Source organism: Phallusia mammillata, chromosome 2 (genome assembly GCF_965637545.1).
Source record: "Phallusia mammillata chromosome 2, kaPhaMamm4.hap1.1, whole genome shotgun sequence".
Taxonomy (NCBI): domain Eukaryota; kingdom Metazoa; phylum Chordata; class Ascidiacea; order Phlebobranchia; family Ascidiidae; genus Phallusia; species Phallusia mammillata.
Window position 1 is genome coordinate 30,239,988 of NC_137253.1, and position 13,927 is coordinate 30,253,914.

The following is a 13,927-nucleotide window of genomic DNA, read 5'->3' on the forward strand; positions in this document are numbered from 1 at the left end:
GTAGGTCCAAAAGTCCGCTTTATGGGCTTACGGAAATAAACAGACAAAATTAATAAGCCCACATAAAAGAAATTGACAAATGTAAGCAACTAACTATTGTACGCTAAATGTACGACAGACTGACTCACATTAAAAACCTATTAACAAAATTTTAGCTCTTCCAGCAGTTTTTATTAAAGTATGCCAACGTTTCGATGTCCCATATGAGACACCTTCATCAGGGTAATGACATAAATTGCAAACGCAAGTTATTATAGAGCGAAAAGGGCGGCGAAACACACACTAAACCTATGTCCACACTTTGAAACCCGCCTCGATATAGCTTTCAAATCCAATATAGCGGACATCCTGCAATATAAGAATTAATAAAACCTCCTGACCTGTTTTGTGTGTCCAAACAACCAATGGGCACCATCGTCGCAAGACAGCAGCTTCGTCGTCTTTCGCATTCTGGCTTGTTTCTGCACGAACGGTTTAACATATTTCACGATGACAGTGGAAAAGACAAGTACAGGCAGAAGATATGCAAAGACATAACCCAGTGCGAATTGCAAGGCTGAAATACTTATCCCTACTGATAATGACATTTTGCTTTAATTCCAGCATACATGCACCCGAAAACTATCCAGTGAATAAAACATCTGAACCATTTTCAGGCGGAAATATATATGAGGTAATGACGGTGCAAAAAAAGTAAGCAATGCTTGTAATACTTTGTCGAAACATTTACCGTTTTAAAGTAAAAGGTCGACCGTTTTCCGGTAATTATAATTGTCGTGTGCTATTTCACATCACTTTTCTAAGAATCGAAAAAAGCGAGGTTAATTTTGAACGGGGGTCGGTAACCGGTCAGGTCTGTGAAGTTAATGTTTTACCGACAATCGAACATCACCGAGACAAAACAACAAAACGTCGCCTCAAGAACAATCGACAAATCATATGTTTTCGACAACCTTTTCAATTGTAGTTGCAATTAAATTAATTTCTGAAACAAAAAATTTCATTTTTTACGGTTTTGGAATATCACATGTTCACCTTTAGATAATATCCCGTAAATTACCCAAAAATAACATTAGTACCATTATTGTAAGTTGTGCATTTCGGCTATTCTGTAGAGTTCAGGCTGTGTTCGTACTTGGATTTTAATAAAACAGGCTTTATTGAGGATTCACTCGGCATTATTTTTGCCGTTTTTCCATCGACTCTCAAGCTTTTTGCTTTTACTGATCGGATTCGGATCTCGTTACGGCCCAGTTTAGACTCTGGTTGAATTTCACGATAGAAATGTTACTGACTGTGAATGGTTAGGCCCAAGTAGGCCAAAAAAAATTAAGCTCGGACTACCACCCGGCTCGACTTAAAAAAAAATTGCATTGAGCACAAAGTACCAGAGTTGTAAACGGGCCTAAAATTGGAGTCCGAACCCGAAAGTACAAGCCCGAAACCCGGCCAGAACCCGAATCGTTATGGAGAAGCTCGTTTATGTCCAAATGATTGATTGACAGGCCCATACTGAAGCCTCAGGAAAAACCTAAACAACAAACACAATAGACAATTGGTAGTCAACAAAGCGTTTTTCGGCTTTTTGCTATTAGATTTAGGATAAGCAAAAATTTCCACATTTTTATTAACTACTTCGGCCCGGTCCGCGGCCCGGTTGTTGAAGACCACTGATTTAGGAGGTAATTTGTCGTTTTTTTATTTGACTGATCTTTTAGTCGTTCTTGTTATTTGTTCCGTTTTGTACAGCCGTAATTAGCAGGATTTCTTTAGTCGAATTCTTTATGCTTGTAGCGTTTACCTCGATGGCGTCTATATTTACTCCAAACGCTACAAGAAATACCAATGTTATTGCCTCGGTTTTTGATGGATCCTCGTTCTTTTTGCTTTAACTTGTTGGGCGCTGTCTTCTTGACTCGAACTGCAGCAACGTTAATTTGAGACATCCTATATTTAGATCAGCTGAAACATAATGCAAGGTTATCTCTTTCCAATTGTATTCTAGTAGTTACGCAACATTTATCGTTTCACAATTCCAAAACCTCTCTCTTTTCAAGGCGGAAAACAGCGCATTTTATACTCCCACAATGCAACAGTAAACGTCTTCTCTTGTACATAAATACGTTTGTTAATGTTACTTTTAACTGGGCAAAGTCCACGTTTGCCTTTTTTATGTGTTAAGAATATACGCGAAAACAGGAACATAGACGTCAGTGGGACCGGACATGTATAACTGCGAAATGCAAGGCAAAATGTCCCAAATAGAATATGACTTCAACCATACAAGCAAAACATGTAGGCCTACCTGTAAACCGTGTAAAATGTTCGTTTTATGGACTATTTGCGTTTGTTCTTTATAATAGCTGCAAACGCTGCTCTAATGCAGCATACAAAAGTATAACGTGCAATTCGTATGAAATATTGCATATATTTACTTGGTCTGCTACATGCTAAATTGGTCAAGGTCAAAGTGTAGGTTACATGACCTGTCGTCGTAAGGTTCAGCCCAAACACCCTTGCAGGTTGATTACTATTATTTTTTGACAATTCCGTTGTTTGTCGCCGCAATTTTACTACAGCAATTCGAAAACTGGGCATGAAAAAGACCCAAAGTTTATTTTAAGTTGTATTGGATATGCCGTTCGCTCATTGGTTTGAAAACTTTTCTTTTTACAGGTCACGTGACGTAACCAGTGTTCACCAAAGGTTGATATTAACTTGTTTTACGTTCCAAATTTGCAGTAAAACTTTTCCGGGTTACAGTTATTGACAAAATTTGCGCCCAACAGTAAAGAAGGCTTTGATTCACGAGTTGGTTTTTATTTACTTAGTGGAAAAGTTTTAAGAGAGAACTAAAGAAGGAGACTTAAGAAATCATTTTCACTTTACGGGGTAATCTTGTATTATATCTGATTTTTGCTCTGTAAAAATGTTGGCATATAGTTTGCGTCAAAGTGTTTGATCAAACCTGTATACTATTTACCAATATTTTATCATGTGTATAGTAGTGGGACATAAACAGAATGATATACTATAGTGGTACCGGTATACTGCAAAAAATACTGTCTCACTAACAACGCGTTATGTGTAGTTTTTACTCAGTATGTGCCAATCTTGTATTCATTGGATTGTCTTGAGCGAATATTTTTTAACCTTATTGTGTTGTACATTATAGAATTTCATGTTTTGTAAAAAAGTAATATTAAATTTAACATTCAAAGACAGCAACAAAATTATTAATTGCTTTCAGAATCAAAACACACAGTTACAAATGGCACTAAGGCTTTTTTTACATGGTTTAAAAGCAGTTTGCAACATCACCGAGGGAAGAATTGCTGCCAGTTTTTCGCATCTTGGTGTAAGGAACTATTCAGCATCTCAGCAGGACTTTAAAATCCCAGAACCAAAAAATGTAGCAGACAGTAAAATGAATGGAAAAGACAGTGAACATCCAGTTCTAGTTGCATCACATACAAATAAATGCATAGTCGGCTGCTGTTGTGGGCCTGATTCTCCGACTATGAACTGGTTCTTCATCGAAGAAGGCCCTGCCCAAACTTGTGACTGTGGATTTTACTTTAAACTGGACAAAGTGGCCCAGGACCAATGGATTCCTGAGTACTCAAGAGTTATGCAGGTTAACGAGAACATACCAGACCCACGTTATGCTCGGCGACGGATGCCATTTGATTATACTCCTGAGGCCCCAGTTCAGGATAAAACTGGCAGTTCATGAGCTGGTCTGTGATTACTGTTGGACATTTTTTGAACTTCATTTAAGCAATTTTTTAACACAACTAGACACTTTTTCCAGTCTGGTGTTCAAATACATCATATATTGTGTATAAGTTGTGGAAAATTGCATTTAAATTCTGATTGCAATTATTTTCACATGGTTTTAGATCTGATTTATGTTTAACAACATCTTAAAAGTTTTTGTAAAGCTGCTTTCCAGGTTTCTTTGTTTTGTCTGGATTTTCATTTCACTTAGTTACATATAATTTATTGAAAGAACAAAATGAAAAACAAAAAAAAGAAATGTAAAACTATACAGAAGTTTCCATTGAAAAAATGTCCACGCTTTGTAAAGAATTTACTGAATACAATTCAGTGTCGAAATAAATGTTTGACTTTACATCTTCTGTATTGTCACAACTACTTGTGGTTGATGAAACAGATTTCGTCTTGTGTTGAAGTTTGCTGTCAAGATTGTGTTGTTGCTGCTTCGCACAGTATCTCAACTGACAGTTGTCTGTTATGGGAGTGTTTGGGAGTAGGTGTAGTGGCGTCAAGGGCTGGTACTGGTACTTGCCTGTGAAAGTATGCACGTAACATTTATTTTTGTACCTCAACCATTTTAGATGCCAGCTTTGCTTAGCTGTTTGATAGTGTTTAGAGTATCTTTTGTGTTATACTTTCTGGAAAATTAAGCCAAATACTTCCAGCAAACAACAGATTTTAATGCAATATGGACATTCATTCATTTCAGACAAATTTAAAGGTTTGGCATTGATCAGCAAAATCTGCCTTGTAAACGTGTTCATTTTTGAAACGAAAACGTTTAAAGAACGTAAACAACTACAAATATCCATGAGGTTTGAACTTGTAACCTATCGACCACAAAACACACCCATGGCTGGAGTAAATTACAACACACAAGACGTAGTTACTTACACAAACACCATCCCACATGACAGGCCCAGTGCATCATAGCGCACTTCCCGTGTATTTCACCCGCATGGAAGGTGGGAAAATGCTGGGCGGCGGAGGAAACAGCTAGTTGATGGGCAGAGGTTTTCAGTTCGTCACTTTTTCGCCCCGGTTCCTGATTAGGAAGCAATTTTTTTACGTTATTGATGTTTATATTAGCGATGATTATGCGTAATTTTTCAAAACAGGGGGTATGTTTCTATGAATAACAATATCTTTGGGTATTTGGTGTCCAAATTTATACCTATACCAGATTACATGTATTTAATACGCCCAAAAATGTTCCCTACTTGCCAAACGTCCAGATTAGCAGCAATGTCTATTTTCCCGAATAAATTGTTCCCAGAAGATTTTTTTAGCCGACATTATATATTGCATTGGGCCACGAGATTTGCTTACCTTAGTTTCGTCCCCAAACACCGAGGATAGATCGGCGGAACCCAAACTTCCCAATGACGTAGAGGATACGTCAGAGGCCGACGTACGGTCGCTATCCCAGCTTTCGAAACGGAACATTTTCTCAATTTTTTTTTAATTTTTTAGCAGAAATTCAATTTTCTGTGCGTAGGTAGATCTGCAAAATGTAAATACTGGTTAGTTTATGGTTTTCTTAAATCATTTCCTAATCATAAATGCTAATACTTAAACGGCATTCGCCAACAACAATAAGCATCAGGGGTGTATAATTTCTAACTCTAATTGTGCCCTTTACTCTTTCCTCCTATTATAATTCTAATCTTTGCGCAACATTTTCCGGCTTGGTGATTGTTCTAGTGCTATTGTGTTTTCATAACTTCCTTTACCAAGCAAAATGGACCCAACTTCACATATTTCGTATGACTGTTGTTAAGCCTTTATCCTCACAAAGTAACTCGCAGCAGGCTACATGTCAGTTTCTTAAAGCCTTAATCAACATTACACCTTGCCTTGGGACATTTACTAGTGACTTGTGGCTATATAATATGCTACACAACACACAGACTTTTTTGTTGTTGTTGTTGCAATCGAAGGTCAAATAAGAGATTAATGCTCTACTATGCCTACAGCTAACAAGTTATTTTTCAGCCAAGTTCTTCCAACAAAGCGAAATAAACTTAACTTAAATTTACAGCCTGTGCACTGGAGAATATTGCTTCTACCCAGCCTATACCGAGTATGGAAGTTTCTTAATGCCAAAGGGAAGTGACGTGCGTCTCTTGCATGCACCAATCGTGACTTACTGGGCTTGTCAATCAAACCAAAATAGCTGCGCGATGATTCCGCCCTTTCATGGCTAAACTAAAGGTTGTTTTGTTTACAGATAGTGAAAAGGTTTGTAGAGTAAGCTAACATAACAAGTGGCACAATTAAAGGATGACATATTCAGTGTGATAATACCAGTAATCCATATGCGCCACAAGTCCGAAAGTACAGGGCTGAAACCAGTCAGACCCGAAATTGGTTTTAAACGAAGCTCGAAACTGCACAATTGATGCCCAGTGTTTGCGAAATGTCATGACTAAAATTTGTAGCAATTGCGTTGTGCACTGCACTAAAGTAACCAATGCTTAACACCAATGTTGGTTCGTTTCGATAAGTCATCAGCTGACGCTAAAATCAATATGAAACCATGTTGGAACCAAATCAAACATCAAACGGAAAACACCTTTGAACTCAATAATAATTTGTATGTAATTTGACTTGAATGTCATTTCAAAGCAACCAAATCCTTTAGTAATTTCGTCCTAATGTTTTTGTTCTTTACCCGATCGATTTACGGCATATACGATATCTATTGGTTCTCATCAGGAATTACCCGACTCTGCTGAATAATGTATGCCGGCGCCATTGTCAAATTATCTGCTTTGCATTATGGCATAACAAATGATCAGCGACAAAGTTCCAGAGAGCAACACATTCCAGTCATCGATTACTGCAAAGAGCGTGAAATAAAACTTCAATGCCGCTTCTGTCCATAAGTACGGTAAAGTTATAATTTCATGAAATGCACTACACGCACACGCGTTGCAGCAATTTAAATTAATCTGGCGTCTAAGCTGATTACATAGCCTACACTTACTACTGAATAAAGTGTCTTTGGCCAATAAAAACACCAAACACCTATGTTAGTCGCTATGTTAGTCGCTACAATTGTTCGTCTCTATTTTAACGATACCGGCGGTCACAAAACTGATCTTAAGGTTTAAAAAAGTCTGACAACTTGCTAAGGAATCTGATATTATTGGGCTAACGCTAACAGATGATAGATTTAAAACTTTGATCTGACATAAAGAAAACCCAGTCATTTTCCCAAATGCATGTACAATGTCTCGCAACATTGTAGTACATGACATATTACATCAACAAGATCTGCTTCATGTCATGAACATCCGACTGCTTAACAACATTATAAAAGTCTGTGTGCAGAATTAAATGTAATGCGAACGGCTTTTATAACATAACCGTATGTTATCTTAGCCAAAAACACACAAAATTCATTAAACAAGACTTTTTATCCATTTTACACATTCAAATTCTAAGGTCTTTGCTAAAACCCTGAACCTGTCGGAAAACTGTTTATGTCAGCAAAGTACTGCACTAAATTGGCCTAGCCTGACGTTTTTGTCACCAAAAGTGTATTTCCTGTTTTATTGTTTCATTGTTTTTGTAAACAAACAAAACTCGTAATCGTAACCCGCGCGCTGCCCTAATGCATTGTCAGTATAACGTACATGCCTTGCAATTCCCAAACACCACAGCACAGACGCAAACGTTTTTATGCCTATTTTTATTTGCTGTGAGAAAAAATGTACGGTAGCCTTCAATGCCTTATCTTTTATTGCCTCCTTGTTAGCAAGTGCAACTTTCATCAGTTTGCTGATACAACCCATGACTGTCTGATGTCTGCTGTTGATAAAACCGCGATGATGTTTACCACGTGTAAAAGGAAGTGCCTTATCAGTCTTTACGATGTGAAACAATTCGCTGGTTCACATAACTTTAATCATTAAATCTGATTATCACGTATAAAGCGAACCGTAATGTTTTCATGCCCTTGTTCTTTATAATGTTTGATATTGAGCATGAAATGCAATAAAAGTTTTATTGGTATAGATTTGCAACAGTTTGGTTTTTGTAATCCGTGTTATTTCATATTTAAGAACGTTATTCGAACCGTTGTATTAAAAATCGGCATTATACAAGACCTCGGCATTATAAGCATATATCCAGTGCTGTCATATTGAAAAGTGTGTTTATCCATGACAGACACAATTTTTCAAGTTTCCTGTTATAACAAACATCACATCAATAGTTTTTCTACGGACATATCAGAATATAGACGACTTAAAATAGTTAGTTTGCCACCCTGGAAATATCCTGTAGTTTTTGACTTATGTAAACTGTTAGTTATACTTTTCATGTTAAGTTATATCGAAGACAAGTACATATTTCAAGAAAAAAAGGAAACTTCTGCACTTATTCTAACAACAGATTTCTGTAACAAAACTTGCCACCAAAGAAACTGTACGACTGAACTTTCAAAATCAACTCCGTTTTTGTTGTTGCTGAAACTTAATTCTCATAGGCACCAACCTTATACCGCTGGGAAATTCTCAACATACAATGGGTTGCCCGGTTTCCGACTTAAAGACCGCAGCGACAGGCCTGTACCAGCAACATGGTTAGGTCATGTGCTAATGAAAACATGCCTCCCCGCTTTCTTGAAGCGACATGAGCTAATAACTCGGTCAGTGTATAGAATCCCGCTAAGCGTGTTTCGTGCCTTGAGTGCAACGAGGCATAACTTTCGTTGCTTGCTGTTTCGGTCCAGCAGCTTTAACCCAACCCAGGGTCTTTTCTTGCATAGCTACTGATCAAAACGAAAAATAGTTGCTTATGTTTTAACCTAAAACTTATCAACTCAACTCAACTCAACTCAACGTAAATCTAGTTAATATTCAGCAGCTAAAGGTCCTTAATTATTTGTAATAAATGATAAGCGATGGTCGAAAACTCCAAGTTGCAGCAAGAATGCAAGTTCTGTCTTTCTCGTGCAGCTGACGTTCTTGTACTTGGCTCACAAACACAAAGCGAAATTGGATTTTCGAAATTAGAATTGTTATGGAAAATAAATAACGCGTTATAACCATAACTGACCTATGGTACAATGTGATTAGTTTTATTGATTCTGCATTCGAAGACACATTCATTAGGCTATATGATACAATACAATTCTTGAGAATGTGCAAGTTGCAAGTTGCAAGTTGCATTTGCAAATAATAAAACAAGACCAAAAGATATTAAAGCTTCGAGACAACAAAGTACTAGAATACTTATGATAAAATTATTTGTTGTGACGTCATATTGCTCTATGGTGACCTACTATATTCCGCTCAGTCAATTGTCGTTTTTGTAAACAAAATTTCGATATGCATTGCACACACGTTTCTACAGTAAAAAATGTTTCAAAAAAAACACAATTTGAGATAAATTGTCTCGTTGAGGTATTTTGCAGCGAACAAGTTCATAAACTAGTCAAGTTCTTTAATGCGTTTCATTGGAATCATTAGTGTGTGATATCGTATGTTTATTATGACGCCATAAAATTTTGGGACTCCCAAATGAAACAAGGTAAAACGAATTTGATTATTATTGCGTCACCTGAAAATTATCATTTGTTGCTCTGTGTGATTACTCATGCATAACAGGGACTATTGTTTTGCCGAAACTTGTGCGATTATTATTTGCACTTTTGTAGGGTGGTTTTGCAGATTTTGTGGTAAAGTTCGTCAACTGTTTTGTGTTTTATTTAGCAGCTGTTGTTTAAAACTTGCTTATGTTTTGACAAAATGCTGCCGACCACTTTTGTTGCCATCGTGTTAGCCAGTTGGTCGTCGTTTCATCTTTTACACAACTTTATTTGCGTGAGTCTGTTATTATTAAAATGTTTAAATAATTGTAATATAGTAACATCTGCAAAATGTAAATAATGATTAGTTTATGGTTTTCTTAAATCATTTCCTGATCATAATTGCTAGTACTTTAAACGTCATGCACCAACAACGATATGCATCAGGGGTGCATGATTTCTTACTCAAATTGTGCTTTTTACTCTTCGCTCTTTCATACAAAAAACTTTGCGCATACAGCTGTTGTTAAGCCTTTTTCCTGACAAAGTAACTCTCAGCAGGCTCCATGTCAGTTTTCATTTCTTAAAGCCTTAATCAACATCACACCTTGCCTTGCCAGTCTGCAGAGTGTGGCAGCTGCACGCGTGATTTTTTTTTGGAAAAAAACTTAGCACGCCAAGTTTTGCGGTTTGCACGCGAAAATTTTGCACCAAAGGCATTTAATTCGCCTGTCTTGAGTCTTGACCTCTTTTACTTGCTATGTGCCTGCTAAAATAGGTATTGCACGTGAACTTACGGGTCGTGCACGCACGCACGCCGGACATGTAGGTCCTGCACGTGCGAGATCTCGTCGGGAACTGCCATGTTCTGCAGACTCGTTGGGACATTTATTTAGTGACTTGTGGCTATATAACATGTACTTTTGCAGAGTGGTTTTGCAGCAAACAATTTGAATATAGTAAATGCCTGTAAAAGCTACAAGCCGGTCAAAGATTAGCTGCAGACAGTGCACACTGTTTCGACCTATAAGAGACACTAGCACTAGCCTAAACAGCCTATATCTCTTATCACCAGCTGCACTGATAAGACCCTATAAGTCGAAACAGTGTGCACTGTCTGTAGCTTAAGTAAATGTATATTTCCCACAATTTAAACCCTACTAAACTTTAGACAAATGCACACACAAGTCCTGCAGTGAGCAACTTTTTGCAAAACAACAATATTTTTGTGACGCCGTTTCAAGTAAGATGGTTTACTCAGCGATGGAACAGATGGATTGTCAAACTTGGACGCTCCTGGAATCTAAAAATATGGTTTGATTTAGGTAAAAATGTTTGTCAACTAAACTGTTGAACAATTTTTCAACACAATTTTTGTGGACAAGAGCCACTAAAACTTATTGTTTTAAGGCCTGTTGTAGACATCAATAACATGCCATGGTTAAGTTGAAAGCATTCAGACACTAAGTTTTATCTTCTTTTAAACATTTGCATTAGGTGTTTTGTTTGGAGGAGTGTCGATGGTTGCAGCGACTGCATTACTTATCCACACATTATTAACAAGCATAAAAGATTTGCCTTTCTTTAGAGAACCTTCCCAGCTTGCCTCCCCACAGGTATGTTGAAGTTGAAATGAACCAAATAGTTTAAAACATGCATCTATGTTTTTCCATAAATATGTACTTTTTGTTCTAGGTTCTTACTGTAATTGTTCCGGGCATTAATCTGCCACTAAAGGACATTTGGTACTTGCTGAGTGCAGTTTTAATCAGTGGAATATTACATGAATTGGGCCATGCTTTGGCAGCAGCTAGGTGTGTATTTATCAAAACTTTTTATTTTCTAATGCATAAATGAGGTCAATGCAAAATTACAGATCGAAGCAATTAAGCGGCGATATAGATAAGGTCCCAAGATTGGCATTAGGTTAACTGTTGAGTTGTTGCTTTTCTTTGGCGTCTGTTTAAAATGTTGCAACCAGACAAGATTTGGCAAATAATAATGTTTACAGTGAAGGGGTGAAGATGAATGGCTTTGGTATGTTCATGTTTGTGATATATCCTGGGGCATTTGTCGACCTTAACTCTGAAGATTTAAACAAAGCAAACACGAAGAAACAGTTACGAATATATTGTGCTGGTGTTTGGCACAACTTTGCCATCTGCATCATAGCATGTGCACTAATTCTTCTTCTTCCCTTTATTCTCACACCTGTTTATGCACAAAAGGGACAAGGGGTTGTGGTAACATTTCAGGACAAGGTTCGTGATTCACTTAAGTATATTTTTGGTGTTTGCTGATATAACGAATTAACAGATGATTTGTGAATGTGACTAAAGATGTTTCATGATGATTACATTGACTAATATTGCACAAACAAACAATATGCTGCTGTTTTTAACATTCAATAGTGACAAGATCATCTTAGAAAGAATCAAATGACATACAAAATTATAGATTATATTATTGATGTTTGTTAAAAAAATTCTTTAAAAATTAACTTCTGGTAAATGGGTTGCTGTAGTTCAACTATATTTAACACTTGTAAAAAAATAAAGGTTGTTATAATTACCAGATGTCACCTTTGCAAGGAGAGAGTGGTCTCCACTTGGGTGACAAAATTTTAAGCCTTGACCATTGCTCAATATCCACTGCAAAAGATTGGCTTCAATGCCTAAACCTTACTATCCATACACCACAGGCAGGTAAGCCTCTTAGTCAGTCTATCAAATTTCCAGGACTCTTTGGGTAGCAAAGATCCAGACAAACAATATGGAAGTGCCTTTTTGTTTCAGGGTCATGTATATCTGTTAGCCAGATGAATGCATTGGAATTGACTGATGGCAAGTTGCAACCATCATCCACTGCTGGTAACAGAGTCGACTGCTGTGGTTCAAATCCTCCAGCAACCCATCTGTGTTACCAATTTCAAACAGACAGTGATGAGGTATAATCATCTGAACCAGTGGCTTTCAAACTGCTTGCCTAGGCACACTGGTGCTAAATGCATGTGTGTGTTTTTATTGTAGTTTGTTGTACACTTGCAGAGATTTTCTTGTTTGCCTGGGAGAACTGTAATTGCAGGAAGACCTTGTGTTACCAATGATGGCTGCAATGATAAGCAAATGTCTGAGGGAAACCAAAGAAATGTCTGTGTTGTTCCATATCTAGGTACAGTTTATTTGATTTTTTTGCAGACTAAATATTTCGGAGTCAAAGATACTTGTTGCTCCATAAAGCAGTGATATTAGCAGGATTCTGTTCCTAGTCTAAAGAAGTTTTTTTTTAACTTGTCTGCCGTAAAATTGTTGTGTTTACACTTTTAAGGTAAATGGTAAAACATAAGTACAGATGCAGCATAAACTTGAAGCCTGGCTGTTTTTTGAAAAATTGCAGAAAATCCTGCTAGATTTTTACGAATTGTTGCTTCCCGAAACTTTCCACCTTTTGCGAAACATCATGTCCTGTATCTTGGCGATCCAGTTGATTTGCTGAGGTTCATTTCTGTGTCTGAATATGAACCAAGATTCAGTCCAATGCCTTTGCAGCTTCCTGCAGTGATGCTGAAATTTTTACAGTAAGTGGTAATGTTTATGACATGTTTTGTTTGTATTTTAGAACATATGTGTGCTGATAGCTAATAATTGTATAATTAAACTTTCTGATGAAATTTCTGATTTAACAAAAATGATTTGTGTTTGCAGATATATGTTTTCTATGTCTGGAGCTCTTGCCTTGCTAAACATTGTACCCTGCTATGCACTTGATGGGCAATGGGCTTTTAAAGTAAGTTATTCTTTTGTATTACACTTGCTGTGTTACTAGCATGGGTTTTCTTATGTACAACACTATCCTTACAAACAATTTTTTTCAGACATTTCTGGATCATTTTTATGTCACTCCACCAAATCTATCCCATCGTAAAGAACTGATCTACAAAATTGTGCTGGGCATTGGAACATTGCTTGTCGCAAGCAACATCCTGTTTGGGTTTGCGCATATCCTCACTAGATGACCTTTGTAGAATGATTTAAGCATCTTCAAGTATTGTTCAACTTTGTGGCAAGTATCCAAAAGAGAGGGGATTGGTCCAACACTGATGCAAGCTGTTCAAGCAGGAAATGCCATGAAATTTCTGCCTGAAATTTGTTTGAGGTACAAAGTTCTGGTTTTTGCCCAAGTGCTGTTTTGCAAACCGTGAAAGAAAACTATTTTGAATGTCAAAATTGATGCCTCTTGATGCAAAAATTGATGTGTAGGACGTCGAAACGTCGATTGTTTACAATAACACTGCTGGATGAGCAATACTTATTATTGGTTATTATTGATGCACCATTTTTGACTAACATTGTTTTTGTTTGAACAAGAATGTGGTGCATTGGACTTACATAATGCGTTTACACCTCATTATTAAACACAAGTACATATTTATTTCCGCAATCAGGCACAGTAACATTGAATGATTTTTTTGGTAAAAATATTTTTATTGCTTTAGACACATCATGCAATGACAGTGGTAGTGATAAACTGCATCCAGATATGGCACTGACTTTATAGCATTTGTCGTATAAAGCAGGATTCATTCCTTACTGCCTTATTGTTGGGGAG

General features: G+C 37.1%; 3 protein-coding genes across 4 annotated transcripts; 2 read left to right on the forward strand and 1 right to left on the reverse strand.

Moving 5' to 3' along the window:
• Nucleotides 1-3,188: 3,188 nt before the first annotated feature.
• On the forward strand, nt 3,189-4,135 carry LOC145214699 (uncharacterized). Its single transcript, XM_080083283.1, has one exon. It carries the CDS (start codon nt 3,272-3,274, stop codon nt 3,734-3,736), a length of 465 nt encoding a protein of 154 aa, XP_079939409.1. The 5' UTR covers nt 3,189-3,271; the 3' UTR covers nt 3,737-4,135.
• On the reverse strand, nt 4,047-7,431 carry LOC145214700 (uncharacterized). The gene is made up of 3 exons (XM_080083284.1): nt 5,110-7,431; nt 4,675-4,825; nt 4,047-4,312 (listed from the first exon to the last, which is right to left on the reverse strand). Exons 1-3 carry the CDS (start codon nt 5,224-5,226, stop codon nt 4,047-4,049), a joined length of 534 nt encoding a protein of 177 aa, XP_079939410.1. The 5' UTR covers nt 5,227-7,431.
• A 2,016-nt stretch (nt 7,432-9,447) lies between these two features.
• Nucleotides 9,448-13,721, forward strand: LOC145214165 (membrane-bound transcription factor site-2 protease-like). 2 transcript variants are annotated; one of them, XM_080082646.1, is made up of 11 exons: nt 9,448-9,614; nt 10,491-10,644; nt 10,817-10,935; nt 11,015-11,133; nt 11,331-11,580; nt 11,895-12,024; nt 12,115-12,266; nt 12,349-12,490; nt 12,716-12,896; nt 13,024-13,105; nt 13,194-13,721. In XM_080082646.1, exons 1-11 carry the CDS (start codon nt 9,540-9,542, stop codon nt 13,332-13,334), a joined length of 1,545 nt encoding a protein of 514 aa, XP_079938772.1. In that variant the 5' UTR covers nt 9,448-9,539; the 3' UTR covers nt 13,335-13,721. The 2 variants fall into 2 exon arrangements, with proteins under 2 accessions (XP_079938772.1, XP_079938773.1); XM_080082647.1 differs by having other exon boundaries at nt 9,449-9,614; nt 12,367-12,490.
• The last annotated feature ends 206 nt before the right edge of the window (nt 13,722-13,927 follow it).